The following is a 21,819-nucleotide window of genomic DNA, read 5'->3' on the forward strand; positions in this document are numbered from 1 at the left end:
TCACGGCACTGAATTCGTTCGTAAAAATGTTTAGTTTTTTTTATTTATAAGCAAAATACCAATGGATTTGCAATACTTACATGTGGTAAATGACTTCATTGTTCCTGTAGTTCTTCGTTTCACTTATGTTATTGCACGTTACGACGCATTATCCAACAATATCGGAGAACATTTCCTCAGTACGACTGAATCGCGACTAACCTGGCGTCGCGGGCGATGTTCGTTTCTGGGCATATCGCGGAGACACGCGCCACGCCCCCGTTTCACATCTATTCCCTTCTATGATCTGAGGTGCACACGCACACTACAATAATGACGCTCGGATTGCTCGGATCAAACTCCCCGCACCCCGCGCGACCGAGACCAAACATTGGTGGGGCGCGTCTTCCTGGATGAAACGATCTATAAAATAGTTTGAATAATATTTAGCGTTTTTGCAACATTTTTCTTTACTGTCCTATTGGTTATATTGATGTTATATAGCCTAAAAAGCTTTCCTCGATAAATGGGCTATCCAACATAAACAAGATTTTTTCAAATCGGACCAGTAGTTCCTGAGATTAGCAAGTTCAACCAAACAAACAAACTCTTCAGCTTTACAATATTAATATAGAAGTACGAGTACATATAGATATATTGTTTTAACATATAATTAGTATAGTTAGATGTATCTCTATTTGTATCCGTCATTTATTTTTAATCATTGTGATTAATACCATAGCTGGGCATTAACTCGTTAATCCGTTAATCGTTAATTAACGAAGTTAACATTTCTATTAACGGATTAACTTTTAAGTTAACTTTAAAAAGTGTTAACGGACTCGTTAACTTCCGTTAAATTATCCTAAGTCCGTTAATCCGTTAATCCAGTACCTACTATTTACCAAAAGCACGCTGAAAAACGCGTTCTGACAAGTACGTTCGGGCTTCCAGAACTTCCAGAACCCAAAACAACAGTTTTTGTAACCAGATCACTAACGACACTTGGTAGTATGTGTGGGACAACTCTTGCAACTGAATTTAAGACCAGTTTTCCTCAACCGATTGAGCTGAAATTTGGTATACTTATGTAAGTACGATGACAATGCAATGTCTTGGATTGTCGACAATGCAATGGTACCATTGAGCTGGTCTGATGATGGAGTCATGAGGTGGTCATAGGAAGTCCTAAATGAAACGGCGGCATCGCATCGAATTTGGGTTCGTTGGATTTGTCTTTTCGAGCACTTTAGTACTAGATGATGTTCAGGGTCCTGATGATGGAGTCAGGAGGTGGCCATAGGAATTCCTAAATGAAACGGTGGAAACTTATCGAGTTTGGGTTTGCTGGATTTGTCTTTTCGAGCACTTTGGTGCTAAATTGTATTGTAATTGAACCGAGGCTCTGAGATTGAGATACTACTAAAAAGTGTAAAATAAAATTACAATAAATAATTAAAAAACTTTTTAAAAAACAAGCTTTTATTCTGAAATGCAGTTGTACTAAAACGAAAAAATTAATTGTACTTATGCAAGGTTCAAATAATTTCGAAAGCTTGTAGCGCAAACAAAAAAACCGGCCAAGTGCGTGTCGGATTCACGCACAAAGGGTAGCATTGATTTATGAAATTATTATTTTTTTAATTTAAGTTATTTGTATGAAAGATTACGCTTTAATAAGCGGTTTACGATTTACGAGATATTAAAAAAAACTACTTACTAGATCTCGTTCAAAACAATTTTCGTTGGTAGTTTTTATAGTAATGTACATCATGTTTTTTTTAGATTTTTCATTTTCTTATTTTAGAAGTTAGAAGGGGGGGGAGACCAACTTTTTTCCACTTTGGAAACGTCTGTCACGCAAACTATTCGGTTTAGAAAAAATATATTTTAGAAACCTCGATATCATTTTCAAGGACCTATCCATAGATACCCCCCCACACGTATGTGTTTGATGAAAAATAAATTTTTGAGTTTCAGTTCTAAGTACCCCATACTTAGAACTGAAACTCAAAAATTTATTTTAGCCCCCAATATTTATTATTATTTTTTTATTTTTGAATCAAAATCTTAATGCGGTTCACAGAATACATCTACCTACCATCTACCTACCAAGTTTCAAAAGTATAGCTCTTATAGTTTCGGAAAAAAATGGCTGTGACATACGGACGGACAGACGGACAGACAGACATGACGAATCTATAAAGGTTCCGTTTTTTGCCATTTGGCTACGGAACCCTAAAAAAGAGGAGGAGGAATAAATAATTTATTCCTTTCCATGCGCGATACAAGCTTTCGAAATTTTTGAACCTTGCATACAATTATTTTTTTCGTTTTATTATCTTGTGTTAACGGATTAACGATTAACGTTAACTTGCGTTAAATCTTGTGAAATGTAACGTTTTAACGTTTAACGAAGTTAATTTTTTTATTAACGGTTTAACGATTAACGAAGTTAACTATTTGATTAACGGTGCCCAGCTATGATTAATACATCTTTTATTATTATATTTCATCATTCTTCATCAGGTCATTTAGTCTCCACTGCAGGAGCACGACCCTCTCAAATTTACCAGATGCTAATGAATAATTTGGCCTACACCATTTAACTGCCTCTGTGGTCTAGTGGTAAAATATCACCTGCCTCAAACCCATTGGTCCCGAGTTCGATTCCCAGTAAGTGCATTTTCTGCTCAATTTGGTTGATGCTGGCTAGCTACTTATGATCTTGTCTAAGGCATTCGCCATCATTGTTAAAAGCATTGTTGTGTTTCGGCAGTTGGACTTGGATGTACTCGTAAGATAGCCAGTTCCTCTGTGGTTGAGTATTCCGGGTGAAGTTGGCTTCTATCTTCGGCCTGATTATCATTTCCCATCAGATGAGAAACAGGCCAAGAGCTTCTTCGAATTGTTTATTACTAAGGCTGAGTTGCACCACCTAACTTTGACCGTAACTATGACGATAACCGGTGTGTTTTGTAGTTTGATAGATTTTTGACGTTTGTCAAAGTTAAAGTAAGATGGTGCAACCCAGCCTAAGACTATTAATCAGCATGTATAATCGTGATAATGGAACTTCATAATAATCCACAAATGACTGGAATATTCATGTTTTAATGTCCTCCGTTGTATGTAACTCTATCAACTCTAAAAGGGCTTTTGTTAAACAATTATGAGGCAAAAGAACCAGGCAGATAATGTAGGTCAACAGTTATCTAAATATCTATTCTAATATTATAGGCTGACAATAGTGACTAAGTTTCTTGCGCTACTTCTTCTCAGCACTGGCCCATTTAATATCCTGAAGCAGTGGTAGGGTTAATAAACTGGGACGTCCCAAGTAGCATTTTACTCCATTTAAGAGTTCACATTTAGTTCCAATGTGTACTTAAAGCATTAGTACAGTTCACTCGTGATGTATAAGCTGTATTATTGCAATTAATTACACCTATACCTGTCTAAGGGACTTATAGGAGTGTAGACTAGTGTAGAGTTATACTTTTATACGATTGTTGGTGTTATAATACTCTAACAACTATCCTTTAGTCAGCCGTCTGACTAAGAGCATTATAGGAGGGTAGAGATACGGCAACCGCTGTTTAACGGCCTACTTGTACGATGTTATAGAGCTAACATTTTAATAGAACACACGTGGTCATTTATAAAGCCAAAGGCTGGTTATGTTTACTTGATTTAGACTGTTATACAGCTAGTAGCTGTAGTAGGACTTGTTTGTGATAATTAAAATAACCTTTTTTTACTATCTGTACAAAAGTGTTTCAATGGTTCGCATGTGCACTGTAGGCTGTTAAAAATAATAAAATAATAAAAAATAATAAAAAACCTTTATTCAACCAAGGTAACAACTTAGACAACATTGCTAGTGGTCCCCAAACTAGGTAACACCTGTCTCTTGGGGACTGGAGTACGAGGCTTGAAGTTAAATGGCGTTGTAAATGCACTTTATACTAGTAACAAAAAATAAGTAAATAAACACAATTTAAGTTTGAAAAGCCACCTATGCCATCGCAAACACAAAAAAAAAAACCAATAATATGCCCAATAAGAAAGTCTTTACTTTATGTGTAGCAGTGTGTGTCTTATGAGAGTGTATGTGTGTGTATATGTTACGGCTAAAGATAGTTGTGAACATAAACTTAAGATTAGCCGGCTAAACTTAAGTTTATCTTCGAGAAGCAGCTAAAGTTCGATAGCATGTTAGTTTGCGTCGTGATATTCCATCTTTAGCCGGCTAATGTGCACATTAGCCAAAACGAAACGGCTAAAAATGTATTCGATGGGCGCGCCAGGCCGGCGGAGGGCTTGAGGGGGCGGTGGGGAGACAACGCGCGCGCAGTTTTATTTTGTTATTTTAAATACCTACAGAAGATTTAATTGTAATGACCAAATGGTTCCTTATTATTTTATTTTAATGATTAGGTAGATATTGTTTTAAGTGATTAATATTTTGTTATTGTAATAATTGTAATTTTGAATACCTACATACATAGGTACATAAAAGTATGTGTAATGAAAGTGATTATTTTTTAACACGTTCCGCCGCGGTAACGGCACATACAGTAAAGGTGGAATTCATATTATGGCAGTACGTAAACATTATTACTACATTGTTTCCTTTTCCATTTCCTTCTACATTTTTAGCCAAGGGCCTGCGGTTACACTTAAGTTTAGCCGGTTAAAGATAGAAGAAACTAACATTAACACCTCGTCGAAGATAAACTTAAGTTTAGCCGGCTAATCTTAAGTTTATGTTCACACCTATCTTTAGCCGTAACATATATATTATTTATGTGCGATAGTGAGTGTATATGATGTGAGTGAAGCCATAATGTAGTAGTAGTAGTAGTAGTACCTACTACATATTATCTCATCTACATATACATATACATACATATATATATATACAGTAGGGTGGTCCTTATTCCTACAAAAAAAATTTTTTTCTTATATTTTGCGGGGCACCACGTAATTTGAATATATACCATATGAAAGTCTTTCATTATTTTTTTTTTAATTTTTAAAAGACATTTAGGGGTCGCTACCAAGGTTTGAATTTTAAGTAAAAACAAAATCTGTATTTGTTAGATTCATTTATTTTTAAAGCCAAAGCCAAATAAAAATATTACAAAATTATTGTTGTTGCTATGAACTAAGATATTATGTACGCGCGTCGGTACCATGGTCGGTACAGAAGAGGGGTTGAGGGGAGAAGGGGACAAGAAGCGATTGTCTATTCTATCTATGCGATGTTCATTTGCACATAAAATGTGATATAAACACCTAAATAAAACATTTATGAAACCATGATTTAAGATTTTCAAAGCTTTTGTAAATATTTTGACAGCTGGTAGCGACCTCTAAATCTTAACTAAAAAAAAAAACAAAAAAGCTAATTTCATATTTAGAGGTATATAATCGAATGAGAAAGTGCCCCGGGGATAATTCAAAAGTCGAAAAATAAGGACCACCCTAATATACAGGGTGTTAGGTAAATGGGTATATGAGCCGACACTAGCCCATGTTAACATGGGCATATAAATGGTATGGTGAAGTCAGAAATTTGATATCATCATTTTAATTTTTTTAATTTTCATACAAAATAAATTTTATAAAATCCGATTTGTATGAAAAATAAAATTCCTATCTTCAGCCCTGCGTAAATTAAACTTGCTTGGGATCAGTGCTTGCTCAAAGACACCGCTGGAAGATAGGTGGAGACAACATCTGTTTGGTGTTGACCGTCAGACGGGTGTTCTTAATAGTTGCTCCACTTCATTGTACTGTAGGGGGAGGAGCCATTTCACAATTTTTTTCTTGGTCTCGAATGGGTGGTGGTTCTTTATGTCACATTTAGCAACCACTTTGTTGTATATATGAGGATATAGATAATCACTCTGTGACTTTGCAAATGATGTAGAAATTTTCGGAGTTGCAATTTTAAAGACACGTTTACGAAGCAGGTCCTTGTAGGTGTCTGATCTGAGTACTGCTTTGTGTGTTGTTAATACTGCTTTAAAAGGACTATATGTGTTGTCCATTAACATCAATAGCAGTTTATTTGTCCACAAGTACTACTCTTATTTGCTTTAATCTGAACATGAATGTGAATGTGATATTCTATTACACATTTCCCCAAGCCTGTTTTTAGTTGTTCATGGTGGTTCTGTACATGATGCAGAGGAAAATATTATGCCTGAACCTGAAATTTCCCTTCAAAATATACAGATATCAGAGTGTGATGATTGCAGTTCTAGTGATAGTGAATACCATTTTGATTTGGACAATTATTTAACCTTTCGCAAAAAAATAAGAACATGGGCTATTGAAAATCGTATTCCTCATTCCGCTATGAATAAATTGTCAGGCATAATAAACGAATTTAAACCGGGAACACTACCGTCTGATGCTTTAGGTATTCATACTTGACTATTAGTACCTGGGCTAGGCGATTTAACGGACATTAATAATTTTTATTGCGGATCTCTAAAATTTCAGTATTTGAAAGAATTAAAGATACACAATTGACCTGAACTAGGTACATCTTAAAGCTGTACATAAGTTCACATTAGAATAAATTTATAGACATTAGCGCTGTAGTGGTACAAATGTGGAACTTCATATAGATAACAGCATTCTAACAGAACACATGTGAACCTAATATACGCTCACCGCATTAAATTGGAGTTATAACAGTTCACATAGCCGTATTTCATTTCCACCATTTTGTTCTACATAACCTAAAATATTTACCAAATAAATCTCCAAAATTAATGCAGATTTATCACAAAATTAGCAGATAGAGCGATTGAGTTTTGGTTTCATGTTATAATTAATTACCGTAATATAATTATAATGCCAATACAATATCAAAAACTGAAAATTGTAGATTTCCTCTCAGCCAGTTTTAAATATTTTAAAATGAATATCGCGTTTTTACAGAGGCGCGTAAATATTTTAGCTGTAAATATGTATATGTTACGGCTAAAGATAGGTATGAACATAAACTTAAGATTAGCCGGCTAAACTTAAGTTTATCTTCGACGAGGTGTTAATGTTAGTTTCTTCTATCTTTAGCCGGCTAAACTTAAGTGTAACCGCAGGCCCTTGGCTAAAAATGTAAAAGAAAATGGAAAAGGAAACAATGTAATAATGTTTACTATTTTGACACGAAAACTTTATTAAAAAATAATCACTTTCATTACACATACTTTTATGTACCTATGTAGGTATTCAAAATTACAATTATTTCAATAACAAAATATTAATTACTTAAAATAATATCTACCTAATCATTAAAATAAAATAATAAGGAACCATTTGGTTATTGCAAGATCTTCTGTAGGTATTTAAAATTACAAAATGCGCGTTGTCTCCCCACCGCCCCCTCAAGCCCTCCGCCGGCCTGGCGCGCCCATCAAATACATTTTTAGCCGTTTCGTTTTGGCTAATGTGCACATTAGCCGGCTAAAGATGGAATATCACGACGCAAACTAACATGTTATCGAACTTTAGCTGCTTCTCGAAGATAAACTTAAGTTTAGCCGGCTAATCTTAAGTTTATGTTCACACCTATCTTTAGCCGTAACATATACATTTCACGATAAAGTTGCATTCCCAATGGCATTAACATTATTAAGTATTTAAAACCCGTGTTATTATTTGCATAAATGATTATCCGCCCGAGTTGTTTCCCCTTGGCACTCACGTACAAATACCAAACTAATATTAAAATGTGGAAATAATTTAGGACACACGTGAACTTTAGGTAGAATTGGAGTACTTTTGTCGGACTTTATAACTTTGAAAGCTGTGCATTTAGCCACTTGTTACTCTTTATTACACTCACGTACGTTGTATGGTTCACACTGCGTCCCATATAGTGCCGTAAGTCAGCCTTAAGTCCGATGTTACTACTTAAACTGCTATTATAATGCTATTATACTGCTAATGTACAGCCATAGTGAACTTAAGGCTGTCTAATTTGTGCCCAAACTGGTTCTATAAAAGCATTATAGCAAGCTATACAGCTCGTATACAGCTGACATACACAGCTTGTGGAGTACATGTGAACGACTAGACATACTATATAGAACCCCGAATGCTACTTGGGGTGTAACAGTGCTTTTTAAAAGCCTACTTGCATAAATAAATGAGTTTTTTTATCCACAACGAGGAAGCTCTTGGCCTGTATCTCACCTGATGGTAAGTGACGATCAGGCCGAAGGTGGAAGCGAGCTTCACCCGGAATCCTCAACCACAGAGGAACTGGCTATCTTACCTCTAACTGCCGGAGTTTTATGAGTTTTTTTTTAGCAAAGTGTGACCAAAGAGGAATACACTCAACATCAAATAAACCGCACCTTCCGCGGCGCGAACTTTAAAGATTTTCTTCTGACACAATTATGGTACCCCAACAATATTGGTGTTATTTGAAAGCCTAATAAATATCCTTAAAGAAAAATACATTTCATTTCTAAATAAATGATTAACATATACCATAAATGTGACTTGAAAATAGACCTCACTTTGGGCTCACCTCTGGGATCAATTAGGCCAATTTTTATGGTTATAAAACCAAATAAAGATCTGACGTGTCCTCTTTAACAGATGGATAGCGATTAATCCCAACTTAACAGTTTTATAGTCATAAAAAATGGCTATAGCGTAACTACCTATTTTTTGAAGAAGTGACTCTGGATCCTTCCCTAGACACATTTTTGGGGTAAAAACCTTTCCTTTAATGAAATGAAGTTTAGAACTAGGCTTTCAAATGGTACCAATGTTGGTGAGAAGTAGGGATGCATACGTTTGATAAGTGCTTGTCGCGGGAGGTGCGATTTATTTGATGCCGAGTGTAGATGGCCGGAAGAACTTGGTCAAATATCATGTCCGACATAGTTAGTGTACCGTTAATATTATCAAGTACGTTGACCAAATTAATACACATCCAGATTTCAGGGGTTACGAGTTACTGGGACAATACACCGAGTGATGTCAGAATAAGATAGTGGTTACGCCACTTTGCCCTACATTCGAGAAAAGTTGTTGCCCCCTTTTTAATAATAAGTAATGTAAATCTCTCAAAGCTATGTATGACTCTCCTTTCTTTGTGTTTTTCAGCGCTACTGTTTTATATTTTAGTTTTGCATATACAGGAGATAATAAACAAATAAATCTTTGAATGCAATTCTTTTTCTGTTAAAAAATAAAGGAATTTTCTTTGAGTAAAATGTTCTGTCTACAGAAATAAGAGTATTTTCCCTTCAGTGGGCTGAGTGTGAGTTTACATCAAACGCGCTCACTAGTGAGTGCGTTTAAAAAATGTATGAAAATTTTATTTAGTTTTTGAAAGTTTCCCGCTAGGGGCGCTGTACAATCCGTCATACATTTATTGTCATTTTTTGACGCGCTCTCTTGTGAGTAAACTCACACTATTACATTATTATGTGGCATTACAAAATTCCACCCTGTATAGTCTATCTTTCTTCCATGACGATATCGTTTGTTTTTTTCGGAATACCCGTCAGATTTTTATCATAGATTTGAGATGGTATGGTATAGGAACTATTTTCCTCAGGAAGAATTGAAATCTCATTGTGTGTGTTGTCTGGATAAGAACAGCCAATTTTGTGTTTCTTCTCAATTTCTATGTATCTATATTTGCATTTCTCTAAATTTTCCGTTTCTCCTGGGCTTTCTCTTACGTCAAATTTTTTTCTGATGTCTTTGCGACACCAGTACCTCTAGCATGAACAACTTTCGTCTTCGAATCGTTTGCGTACTCGATAAAATTCGATACTCAATCTTCGAATTAAACGATAACGTGACAATTTTGATTCTCAAAATAAGTTACGTGCAACCACATCTCATACTAAGTTCACTTTACGACACGTTCACAAGGGCACTGTTGTAGTTTTCTTACTAAATCTTTTGATGGCGATTCGAGTACGCAAACGATTTGAACTCGAAAGTTTTTCGTGCTAGCTGTACAGTTTGTACATATCAGGTTTTCAAGAAAACACGGGAATAATCATTAAAGATTTATAAAACATAATTTCAAATTTAAAAATATGGCATAATACTCAACTTAATGATATGGCTTCTTAGTACAAATTAACAGCAAGACCGACAGCACGTCAAGGTATTTATCATCATAATCATCAGGTCATGTAGTCTCCACTGCAGGAGCACGACCCTCTAATTTACCAGAGGCAAATGGAGGATTTGTCCTACACTCCCCACGCTGGCCAGACGGGCTGGGGAGGCCTGATGCTCGCATATTTTGTCCCTTAGTCGCCTCTTACGACATCTACTGGAAAAGTGGGGGCTGTTAGATTATTGTACCAAAATAATTTGATGTGCTATCGACTTAACAATAAATAAATACAATTTAAACTTAATATTATATTTTAATACAATAAGGTAACTATAAATTAGGTAGGTAATTATCGTAACATCTTTGGCATTAAGATTATTATTAGGTAACATTCAGCTAGGATAATCTTAAATTATAATATTAATCTTAACTTAATTTTATAGTATTTTCTTCTATGGTTCATCTAAAATACTTAGGTAAGTACATCTTTTTTTTTCAAGAACACAAAACTCATAGTTTCCTGATCTAATACAGACATGTGTTATTTATCATGCGTGAGCGACGCTAGCGCAACTTTTCCTTTTCTGACAATTATTGCTACGACATATTTGAGGCGACAATAGTCTCACTTTTTATGTGCATACTATGCTATAAGTATATCAAAAGCATCTGTGGATCTCTATCGAGTGTGATATGAGCGTGACGCGAGTACGACGCTAGTGCCCCCTTAAGATACTTCTCAAGAAGTGTCTTCAAGGGTGAAATGGTTCCTATGCAGTTAGAGGCGAGAATCCCTTGCTATAGAAACCCCGATGGAATACCATAGTCGCTAGAGTCAATCCTGCAAGCAACTATGGCACTCCTTAAAGGAATACCATAGTCACTGAAAGGGTGGACGGTTTGCAGACCTCGGGATATTATAAGAGTCCCCTGCAAGAGTCTATCTTGAATGATGTGAGCGAGCGAGTACGACGCGAGTACGACGCGAGTACAACACGAGTACGACGCGAGTACTGCGCGAGTACGGCGCGGGTACGACGCGAGAGTGACGCGATGCTAGTGTGATATGAGCGCGACACAAGTGTGACGCGACCGCGACAAGCTGTAACTAGGTTTAGACGACTCCAGCCTCTCTATGTTCAGTTCAGCCACTCGAGTGTCTTCAAAGGTCATTGATGGTTCATGCAGCGATCTTGTGTCCCAAAGCTGCAGCAGTGCTCTTGATCCAGCGTATATAAGACGCTACCCTGGTATAAACACCAGGCCGCGCGCGTCGGGCACATCCGGACCCCCACTATACCACGCCGTGTAACTGCCAGCGGTTGGAAGGCTACATGGGCCACGATAAAGAGTCCCCTTCAAGTGTCTATACCAAAGACTCTATGGAATTCTTTTGAGAAGTGCCATACACTTGCAAATCTCGGAAATCTAAATGTGACGAGACTTCTGCGTGACGCGAGTGCGACAAGAGGGCGACGAGAGTACGACGCGAAAGTGACGCGATGACAGTGTGATATGAGCGCGATGCGAGGGCGACTTTCTAATCTGAGAGCTGCTGCTAGTTTGAGGCTACAAAGCCCGTAAGGCGACAATTGTTTGACAGAATAGCGTCATCAAAGCCTAAGGACTAGCCTATCCTCTGGACTGGAGCTTTTATGCAGCGATTTTGTGTCCCAAAGCAGCAGCAGTGCTCTTGATCCAACGTATATAAGACGCTACCCTCGTATAAACACCAGGCCGTGCACGCCGGGCGCATCCGGACCCCCAAGACACCACGCCGTGTAACTGCCAGCGGTTGGATGGCTTGCAGGCGAGCGGCCCGCCAGAGTCGCCTCGGCAAGCGTCCACACCTCCTGAGAGCACTCCTGGAAGAAATAAGTTATTTATGAAAGAATGCATTGACTACAAAAACAGAAGAGGTTTATAGATCTAGCTCTTGACTCAGTCAGTGCCTGAGATATGGGAGGGGCACGGGAGGGGTGACATTAACTCTTTTGGTGACATTGATATTCTTCTTCTTCTTCTTTTTTTTATGGCAACGGCTTGGTTTTGAGAACCATGATTTCGCCAATGTCACGTAAACAGTTTTGACGACATTGATATTGATGTGATAGAATTAGCCGTTTGACACATCATAACGTACGTTATGAACTGTCAAATGAATACGATTGCCTTACACAATCGCACCACAGATTCATAATTATCTGAACGCTGACGATTGACGTCTCAAAAACACCCTCCCGTGCCGCTCCTACCTCAGGCACTGATTGAGTTAAGCGCTAGACCTATAGTATCCCATATTAGGCATTTGAAATTCTTTATAAGTGGGTAGACCCTTTTGAGGGCACCAATACTTCCCAAATACCTTTATCGGCTGGTGCTGAGAAGTGGCGGAAGAAACTTAGCTTTGAAAGCTTCTTATGGGTATACAGGAAATACAATGTTAAGATACTCGCATATAACATAATAAAAAGTAAAAAAACTAAAACCCAACTACGACAAAAAACGACGCTGAAAAAGTATAAAACAAGATTTTCAGAATACTGAACTGAACAAAGTTGCTAATATAGTTGCATAGTAATTTTCATGTTTGGAAAACCGCAGTCACACGTTGTCAAAGTGCTACGGTAGGTAGGTACTCGTATATGTAACGTGTGACTACGCCTTTCCAAAAATGAAAATTACTATGCAACTATATTAGCAACTTTGTTCAGTTCAGTATTCTGAAAATCTTGTTTTATACTTTTTCAGCGTCGTTTTTTGTCGTAGTTGGGTTTTAGTTTTTTTACTTTTTATTATTTGTACTATTTTGGTGATAAAGTGTATTTGTGGCGCATAATATTACCAAAAGTTAAATTGATGAACTAATAAGTAGTAAAGAAGCTATGAACGAATAGATGTGAATTATATGCAATCAGCCCATGAATACAGGTAAAGTCACAAGCAAATGCTAGTAATATATATATATTCAAAATGTACAAGTAAAGCGCTTTCAAATGATACCAAACACGGCATATTTATCTTAACTTTATTTTTTTACTCTCTATGTTTTGTCCGCTAGAGGGCGCCACATTAGATTTTGTGAAAGCCCATGTAGCCTATAACCAGCGGACAATTAAGACGCTTCTAATGATATGTCATTTGTCGAATTCTGATAAGTAGTTTAGAAGTTACGAGGGTACACATGAACATACATACATACATACATACATACATACATACATACATAGCCTGTCAAAATCATAACCCTCCTTTTGCTTTGCCGTAGTCGGGTAAAAATAGTAGTTACTTTAGCTTGGGATAATGACCGCATGACATTGTGTCATTTAGTCTCCACAGCAGGAGCACGACCCTCTAATTTACCAGAGGCAAATGGAGGATTTGGCCTACACTCCCCACGCTGGCCAGACGGGTTGGGGAGGTCTGATGTTCGCATGGTTGTCCCTTAATGATCTTTTAACGATCCTTTACGATATCCACAGGAAGAATGGGGGTGGTCCTATTCTATTCCAACTTTATGTACTCACCAGCACAGATCATAGAGTCCAAAATCGCCTGTTGTCTTCCACCCAGCACTTGGTTCTTCCGACAAGTGGCCAGATCCAGCACTGGTACTGAAGCCGCCCTCAAGACTGGTGCAAAGGATTCTGTGCTTTCTGGAAATGAAAATAAAACTTACATTAAAATTAAGCTTTTTCGAGATTTTTCCAAACAAACTGCAAACTGAATTTTTCAAGCGTGTCTGATAAAAAGTAGGTACAAATTAAAACCACACCGTAATTTTGATTTAATAATTTAGCAAGAATAAAATCCTGCACTAAAGTATTCACTCTTTACCCGTTGATAAAACATTGCTATGCCAATATCAGAAGGGATTCAATACTAGAGTCAAAATCAATCTTAGAAGCCAAAGAATTAAGAATTCCCACATACTTGACAGCTATCAGCTCACAGCTTACACGGTATAGGCAGATAGCTAGTAGACCATACAAAGGATATTAAACTCCAAAAGAAGTGCTTAAGACTCTCACCTGTTTGATCTACTGAGTCCACACTACTTTCAGCAACTAGCATATACAGGACAATACAAAATAATAAGTGCTACACCAATTACCAAATGACAGGCAGCTATGCAAATGACAATTAAAATTTTAAAACTAAAAGCTTAAGGTTTGCGGACGCATCCTCTGACGCACCATTTCCCAGCACTGATCTGATTCAACCAGTAGACCTAACAATGAAAAGTGAACTTTAAATGAAGAGCTTTAAGATTCCAACACGCTGACGGCGCACCATTGTCCAGCAGAAGCGTCTCTCTCCTCCGGAAGACATATGGGCCGCACATGGGTATTGAACTGCACCACGAAGCCACAAGATCTCTTAACTGCTTGGACCGATGCACTCGAAAGTCAACTCTAAAACTAGAAGCTTAAGGTTCACCTGCTTGTTTCCCTGATAGCACATCACTTCACGGCGCTCCTCACAGGTTGACAGTAGTAGAATGATCAAAGAAGAGTGACCTTTAAAACTGGAAGCTGCACAGTGAAAAGTGAACTCTAAATGAAGAGCTTAAGGTTCTTACCTGCTTGGTATCCCCAACCACTCACAGCGCACCACCTCCCAGCGCTGGCATCGCGTTCCTCTGGCAGGCATATTGGCCGCACGTGGGTATTGAACTGCACCCCGGATCCGGCTCGGGACACCACTACTAGTGCTATGTCGTTGCTGTGGGGACCATCTGAAAAACACAGCCGGTTGCTGAATGAGAAATATGGATAATTCCTTATCATTATCATCAGGTCGTTTATAAACTAAGAGCCCGTAAACTCTAGATCTTCGTTAATGAAAAGCTGAAAGTTTGTCAGCGCATGCTCTCAACAAGAACTTTAAACCATCATGAAGTTAGGGTCACCGTGGCTTTGACAGCTGCCCTAAAATGCTTGGCAAGACGTTGGAAAGGTCAAAACTGTCTGGCTCATAAGGAAACAATAAAATTATTGGCTAAATGGTATTAAAATCTGCGTTTACTTCACAAGATTTGGTATTTGGAAGAAACTAAAAAAAAACTTCATAGTTACCAATGGACCGACCAATTGGATTTTTTGAGTAAGCAATTCGTTCGTTCGTTTCAGCCAAATGACGTCCATTACAGGACAAAGGCCTCCCCTAAGGATTTCCACAGTGACTTGCGCTGCCCGCATCCAGGTACTTCCCGAGACCTTCACCAAATCATCGGTCTTATAGCAATTACAGATATTTAGAGGCGAATGTGGAAATTATTGAGGGAGGCCCATGTTCAGCAGTAGACGTCCTGTGGGTGAGATAATGATGACGATGATGTATTAATTACTCACTCTTCCTAAAATCCGGGTGCGGCACCACCTTCTCAGCCAGGAACCGGTTCTCGTGCTTGTCCTGGAACTTCAGCCGGTGTTCCCCCACCACCAGCCGTATGTGGTCGAGCTGCAGCGGTTGCTGCAAGCAGAGAGAGCTGAGAGCCTGCGGCTACAGCGGTTATCCTAAATTATACGCTTTATTGCAAAACTGCACCCCATGTTATTATTATTCTGTAGTACGCGCGTACTTATTATTATTCTGCTGTTCTACTATACTAGTTACTAAGAAGGACTACCTACTGCTAGTTCTATTAGTTACTAAGAAAGACTACCTACTACTACTTACTAGTTAGAGACCGGAATGGCAATTCTTATTGTCGGAGGCCAAGACTCACTTTGGGCTGCTGCGCCATCTTAGTTAGTTGATTCTACACCTTAGATAGATTCGAGGAAATTGCGATCGAACCTCGCCGCCACTGGACTATTGTGGTGAACGGTGAGCGAGACGCGGGAATAGACCTATATACCACAAACTTTGCTATTAAGCAGGTGTTGTAGCGGTGGAAGCGAGAGGTGAAAATAGTCCAGTATACCACAAACTTTTTCTCAATAGGAGTTTCACCGGCGGTTCCGAGTGGTAGCAATAGTCTAATACCACTAACCTTGTCAAAACAGTGCGCAGCAGACAGCACCAGACGTTCAGCGATCACAGCGCCCCCGCAGTGGTGCTCGAAGTTTAGGTTATCCACGTTCAGCATCTGTATCTCCACCTGGAATATGATTACATACTCTTTAGGAGCTAAATCAGTTTTCCTACTGGTTTAGGGTATCGGAGAATTACTGATGGCCGTTGGGACAGAAAAGATTTCAAGTGGGACTATAAACTCTGATTATTTTCATTGCGGGTCCAATGACATTAACTTTCCCCGGGATAAACTTGACCATCACTGGTTGGGTTATTGGCGGTCAAGCTGTAGATCCTGGCTACACAGGAGTTGCAGCGGTGAGAACGAGAGGTGAGAATAGTCCCGTAAGAGGAACGGGAAAGACGGAATGCAGGCATTCACTACTCGGGGAACGGACGATCTAGTGGTGGTAAGTGCCAGGATTCAGGCAGCATAGGATTGGTTGCTGACGTTGCTGTGGAAATACTTGGGACTTTATTGTACAGTCAGCGTCAAAAAGTTCGTAACACCAAAAGTAGTCAAAAAGTTAGTAACACCCAAAGTAGCCAAAAAGTTCGCAACACGGTTGTGTTATTTGGTTCTGTTGTCAATGTGCAAGCAACGTCTATAAAGTGTAAGGAAAAAACGTAAATAGCGAGTCTGCACTCGCTGTTTACTATAAAGACTAGTGAAATTAAATTTTAAAAAAACTGAATATTTTACATTAGGTATTTTGAAACTGTCTCTGACATGCTGTAGTTGTATTAAAAGATTCGATGACTGCCATAATGACACATCCTTTAAATTTTATTGCAAAACCGCACTTTTATTACATGCATAAGCCACTGTATTTATCTTTTTGTGCCATACTTAAAAATCTGCACAGTAATCAACATCCTTAAGCGGATTGACATGATAACATCCATTAACAAGATGCATCGAATCATGCGCAGATCGATGTTGTAACTTAATCGATCCTTCGAGCCGGCCTACAAAGAGGTTACATCACTTCAACTTCGACACACGGTTTTTTGTGAGTTCCGTACAATATAATTTTTAAATTTTTATAAATATTAACTTCAATGACTCTACATTTTAAAGTACAAAATCTTTGCATCATTGAAAGTAAATTATAATAATAATAAGCAAAAGATTAAAACAGTATTTAGTCCAGTCAATAAAGTTCTAATAGATAGAAATGCGTGGAACACTGTTTCTCACTTCGCGACTTTATTTAGAATAATTAGCAGGTTAACATATTTTATTTATTTATTTTATTTGTTTAACAATGTTTCAAAAGCATTAAATTGTACATAAATGTGCAGGAAGATACAACTTACTACGTACTATATCACAAGTTCCTTCCCTTAGCCCTTGAGCCGGCGCGCCGGAGAGGATGGGTTTTTCTCATAAGTCTCAGAAACTATGCGACCCAGAGACATTCGACCACTATTAACCAAAAAAAAGCTGGAGATATTTTATCTTTACCACATGTCGAAACAATTTCACTCTGTGTTCTACTGGTTATCTGGTAGAGATTACCAATTTGGCTTAAGTTTTAGTGTGTTCCCTTAGCAAATACATTTTACTAACTTAAATCTGCAATATTTATCATTAGGGTCAATAAATTCATTAAATACCAACGGACCCCCAAAAACCGGTTCGAAGGAGGTTGCATAAAAAAGGCGGGAAACAAAAGAAAATCGATTGCTCACGAGTGAAAGTTCGAGGACAATGCGCTTCAATAACCAAGATGGCGGTCATCTGTCAAAGTGACGCGCGCACGTGCATTGTTTTGGCGGGAACTTTTTGAGGTTAAGCAAGAAGGTTGCATAATTTTTTTGTTGTTTCGGCTGACTGCATTGACTGCACATTGGTTTTAATGGTTTTTTAATTGCGGGACGACTTCCTATTATGAGTTTTTATGGCTTTTTAAAATGCTAAGAAGTTTTGACATAAAAGTGAGTTCTCGCTCACTCACTTTTTAATTGACGTTAGGGAATTGTTCTTCTACTCGTTATTCCTTAGGGTGGTCGACAAACTACAACGTTATTAAATTAAATCAAATCATTTATTTGCATTAATTTAGGTTGTGTGTGTGTGTGCATTTTGTTTAGGTACATAATTTTCTTGAAGTTACTTTAGGTAACCGCTCGCTTTGTGGCACAATTTTTATAACGCACTGCCAAGTGTCAAATGAAAAATACTAGTCTTTGGTCCTAGAAGTATATTTTTCTAATAAATAGAAAGAATCAATTTATTGATTCAACCTCACAATTTTGCAACCAAATTAAAAACATTGTCCCAATAGGCTAGTCTCCTAAAAAAAACTTTTAGTCGTAAATTATATTATCAAAAAATATTGGAAACGTAGTTAGGTATGTATGTTTTTATTTGTCAATCAAATAAAGTTATGGTGCTTTAAGTTCCGTGTGACGTCACAAAGTGCTACATTTTTAAGCACTCTTTGACGTCTCGGGCCTCTTTTGAACTTTGGCGCGCTTTATCTCTTTCAATTTTCATCAGTTTGAAAAAGTGAAAAATACGTGTCGAATATTTTTTGTTAAGTTAACTGACGGACTAATTAATAGGTAATGAAAAGAAAGGCACATTCTAACCACAGGAAGTTAATTTGAAATACACAATAGGTATTTTAAGTAGGTGTTGAAAACATCTGAAAGTAAGAAAGGTTAATTATTCCTGACCTTACTTCTACTTTCAAATCTACATCGACACACTTATGCAAATATATCATTGTTAAAAAGTAAACAAAAAAAAATTCTTTCATCATTTGATCATTAAAGGATCTTAACCGTATCAACTCGAGGGGGTTGGTATTCTTTGTATGAAACTCCATACTGCAACGCACACTTATCCGCACCGTAACGTAAACGCATCGCCTCGCGGTTGACAGCGCGCGAAAGGCGATGACAGTTCGCAAAAGGCGATACGGTGTTGATCCCTTCCCGAGTTGATAAGTGAGCTACGTCCTTTAGTCTCCACTGCAGGAGCACGACCCTCTCTGATTTATCAGAGGCATATGGAGGATTTGGTCTACACTCCCCACGCTGGCCAGACTGGTTGGGGAGGCAATTATTGTTCTCATTTGTGTGTGACAAATTACCTGAGACTACAATCATGGAGACTATAATGGATAAAGTAATGACCTGACCTGATGCTGTTGAGGATAACGGAGTAACCTGAATTTCAATTCCGATCTGAATGTCTGATCGTTAGGACTTGAATCCACTAAATACAGCTAATGCTGCGCTTAGTGAAAAGTTCTGTACATTTATCTACTCAAAATATCTTTGCCCGCGACTTCCTACGCGTAAAAAGAGTGAATAATTTTCCCGTTTTCGTAACATTTATAATTGGACGTTATATTATTATCCATGAAAAATATCCAACCCAATATGAGTGAAGTTGTGGGTTGGATCCTTACCATGGAAATACGTGCATCCTAACCATGGAAATACGTCCAATTGGTTCACCGTTCAACAGTTAGACGACCTTCGTTTCAGTCATCGACGGTCAAGTTCAGGACCGAATCGAAACCGTAAGTCAATAGTCCGATTAAAGTTTAACGCACGCACGACAACAACTTAACGCTACTCTAGGTATAAGTGGTATCTTAACGAATTAGGTGTTCATCAACAGCCCTTTTCAGCCCAATGCTGGACTATGAGCCTCCTCCACTTCTGTGGAGGGTTTTGCCATAATCTCCACGCTTGGCAGGCGGGTTGGAGATCGCAGTTTAAAAGATTGATGTTTTTCAGAGAGCGCTGCTGCCCGTTCTCTGTTTAATGTGTCCCTAAGTCGCCTCTTACGACACCCGCGGGAAGAGTAGAGGTTGGTGACAAATGTATTCTACTCTGCCGTCACCACACGGCAAAAAAATAGTCAACAGTTATTGACTGTACCTTCCTACGTATTATCGTCTCAAAAAGTTAACTAACTTTAGATGAGCAGTCGCCCGGCAGCGAAAGGTCGTGGGTTTGATTCCCGCTTTAGGCAATTCGATTTGTTTGAATAGTGACTGAGTTTCTTGCGCTGCTTCTTCTCAGCACTGGCCCATTTATTGTCCCAAAGCAGTAGTAGGGTTCATACTAGGACGTGTAAAAGTGCTTTTTAAAAGCCTAGTTACTTGCAAAAATAAAATGAGTTTTTATTCAAAGCCAAACCTAGAAGTTTTTCAGGCTTAAAATGAAAAAAAAAAAAAAAAAGTCTTACCTGCCAAGGAAACGCTCCGTAAGGAGTTTCAGTGCCTCCTACAATCTTCCCTGTCCTCCTTGGATTAAAATCCACTGTCCTTGTCCCACATTGAACCTTCTCTGTCTTGTCAGGATTCTTTATAGAGTTCTGATTGAAATAATTAGTTGAAAAACTACTAAAAGCCTTCGAAGGTCGCGTTCTGTTCCTATAATACTCCATGTGGTTTACTGTGTTCAAAAAAAAATCTCCGTAGACTGTATTTATCAGCATAAAAATTACGAAAATCATTTTTAATTTTTCACAGCGCACCAAAATCACTCTTATTTCTTCTTAAAAGCCAGCGAAAATCACTCAATAAAAATATTTTCACTCGATTTTTTATCTGTCACTGTTTATTTTTTAAACACGTGCGCGCGATCGCACTTCCAAAATCGGAATGAAGTATGAGCGATGGTCAAATTGTTTTTTTAACTCGCTACAAATAGTGACACACGCGATAATGTGGGTCACTAGATCGATCTTGAGATGCATCGAACAATTGTTCGCGGTTTTAAGAACTCCTTTATGGGATTCAATTGAAAAATGATTGTTTTTGTCCTTGTCTTTGTAAATTGTCAAGAGAGAGTGAAAGAGTGATGAGGTGATTCACTTCGGATCTCCTCTCACTGATTAACAATGAATGCAGTTTGGTGACATGCTTTGTGGTTTTTGTTTGTGAGTTCAAAACATGGGTACTTACCTACTTTTTAAATTTTCTAAGGTAGGTAAATAGGTAATTTATTTATTTTGCAGGAAAAAAACATTCATAATCATCATCATCATCATCATTTCAGCCACAGGACGTCTACCTACTGCTGAACATAGGCCTCTCCAATAATTTCCATAATGGCCGGTTGGTAGCGGACTGCATCCAGCACCTTCCTACCTTTATGAAGTCGTCGGTCCACCTTATTGAAAAAAACATTAGTAATTAATTATGAAAAATCATTATCTTTCGTATTTTTTCAGTGATAATTACATACGTTTGAATATTATGACTGTTATTATACTTGAATGTAGGAGTAAGCAATTATTTATGAATTATAAAATATAATTTTCGTCTTTGAACAAATTTAACACCCAGTTGTTGTTTAAAATCTTTATCGCACACAAAAAATTTAAGCACAAAAGGCGAACTTAATATTTGTGGCATTCTCTACCACTTAACCTTTGGGCCCAAAAGAAAAGAAAATTTCATGACTGACATTATGTCAGTCCTGGATGCAGGCCGCCACCAACCGGCCATTGTGAAAATTAAGTAGGTATGTATGTTCAGCAGTGGACGTCCTACGGCTGAAATGATGATGATGAATGACTGACATACCTAGCTTCTCTTGAGACTAATCTTTGACACACATACCGTCTATACCCCATTTCCGAGCACAATGTCATGTGCCAGCTTATCGCTATACGAGCCTTTATTGTTAGTTTTCCGACGATCTTGCATTTTTCTTCGTTAAGGCGCATT

The 21,819-nt window shown here is 38.0% G+C and overlaps 1 protein-coding gene across 1 annotated transcript; it reads right to left on the reverse strand.

Moving 5' to 3' along the window:
• Window positions 1-11,749: 11,749 nt before the first annotated feature.
• Window positions 11,750-20,729, reverse strand: LOC135085602 (trypsin-like). The gene is made up of 6 exons (XM_063980376.1): window positions 20,331-20,729; window positions 16,095-16,202; window positions 15,451-15,601; window positions 14,679-14,834; window positions 13,624-13,752; window positions 11,750-11,961 (listed from the first exon to the last, which is right to left on the reverse strand). The coding sequence occupies exons 1-6, from the start codon at window positions 20,598-20,600 to the stop codon at window positions 11,750-11,752; spliced, it is 1,026 nt and encodes a 341-aa protein (XP_063836446.1). The 5' UTR covers window positions 20,601-20,729.
• Between the last annotated feature and the right edge of the window lie 1,090 nt (window positions 20,730-21,819).

This window comes from Ostrinia nubilalis, chromosome 29, assembly GCF_963855985.1.
Source record: "Ostrinia nubilalis chromosome 29, ilOstNubi1.1, whole genome shotgun sequence".
Classification (NCBI taxonomy): domain Eukaryota; kingdom Metazoa; phylum Arthropoda; class Insecta; order Lepidoptera; family Crambidae; genus Ostrinia; species Ostrinia nubilalis.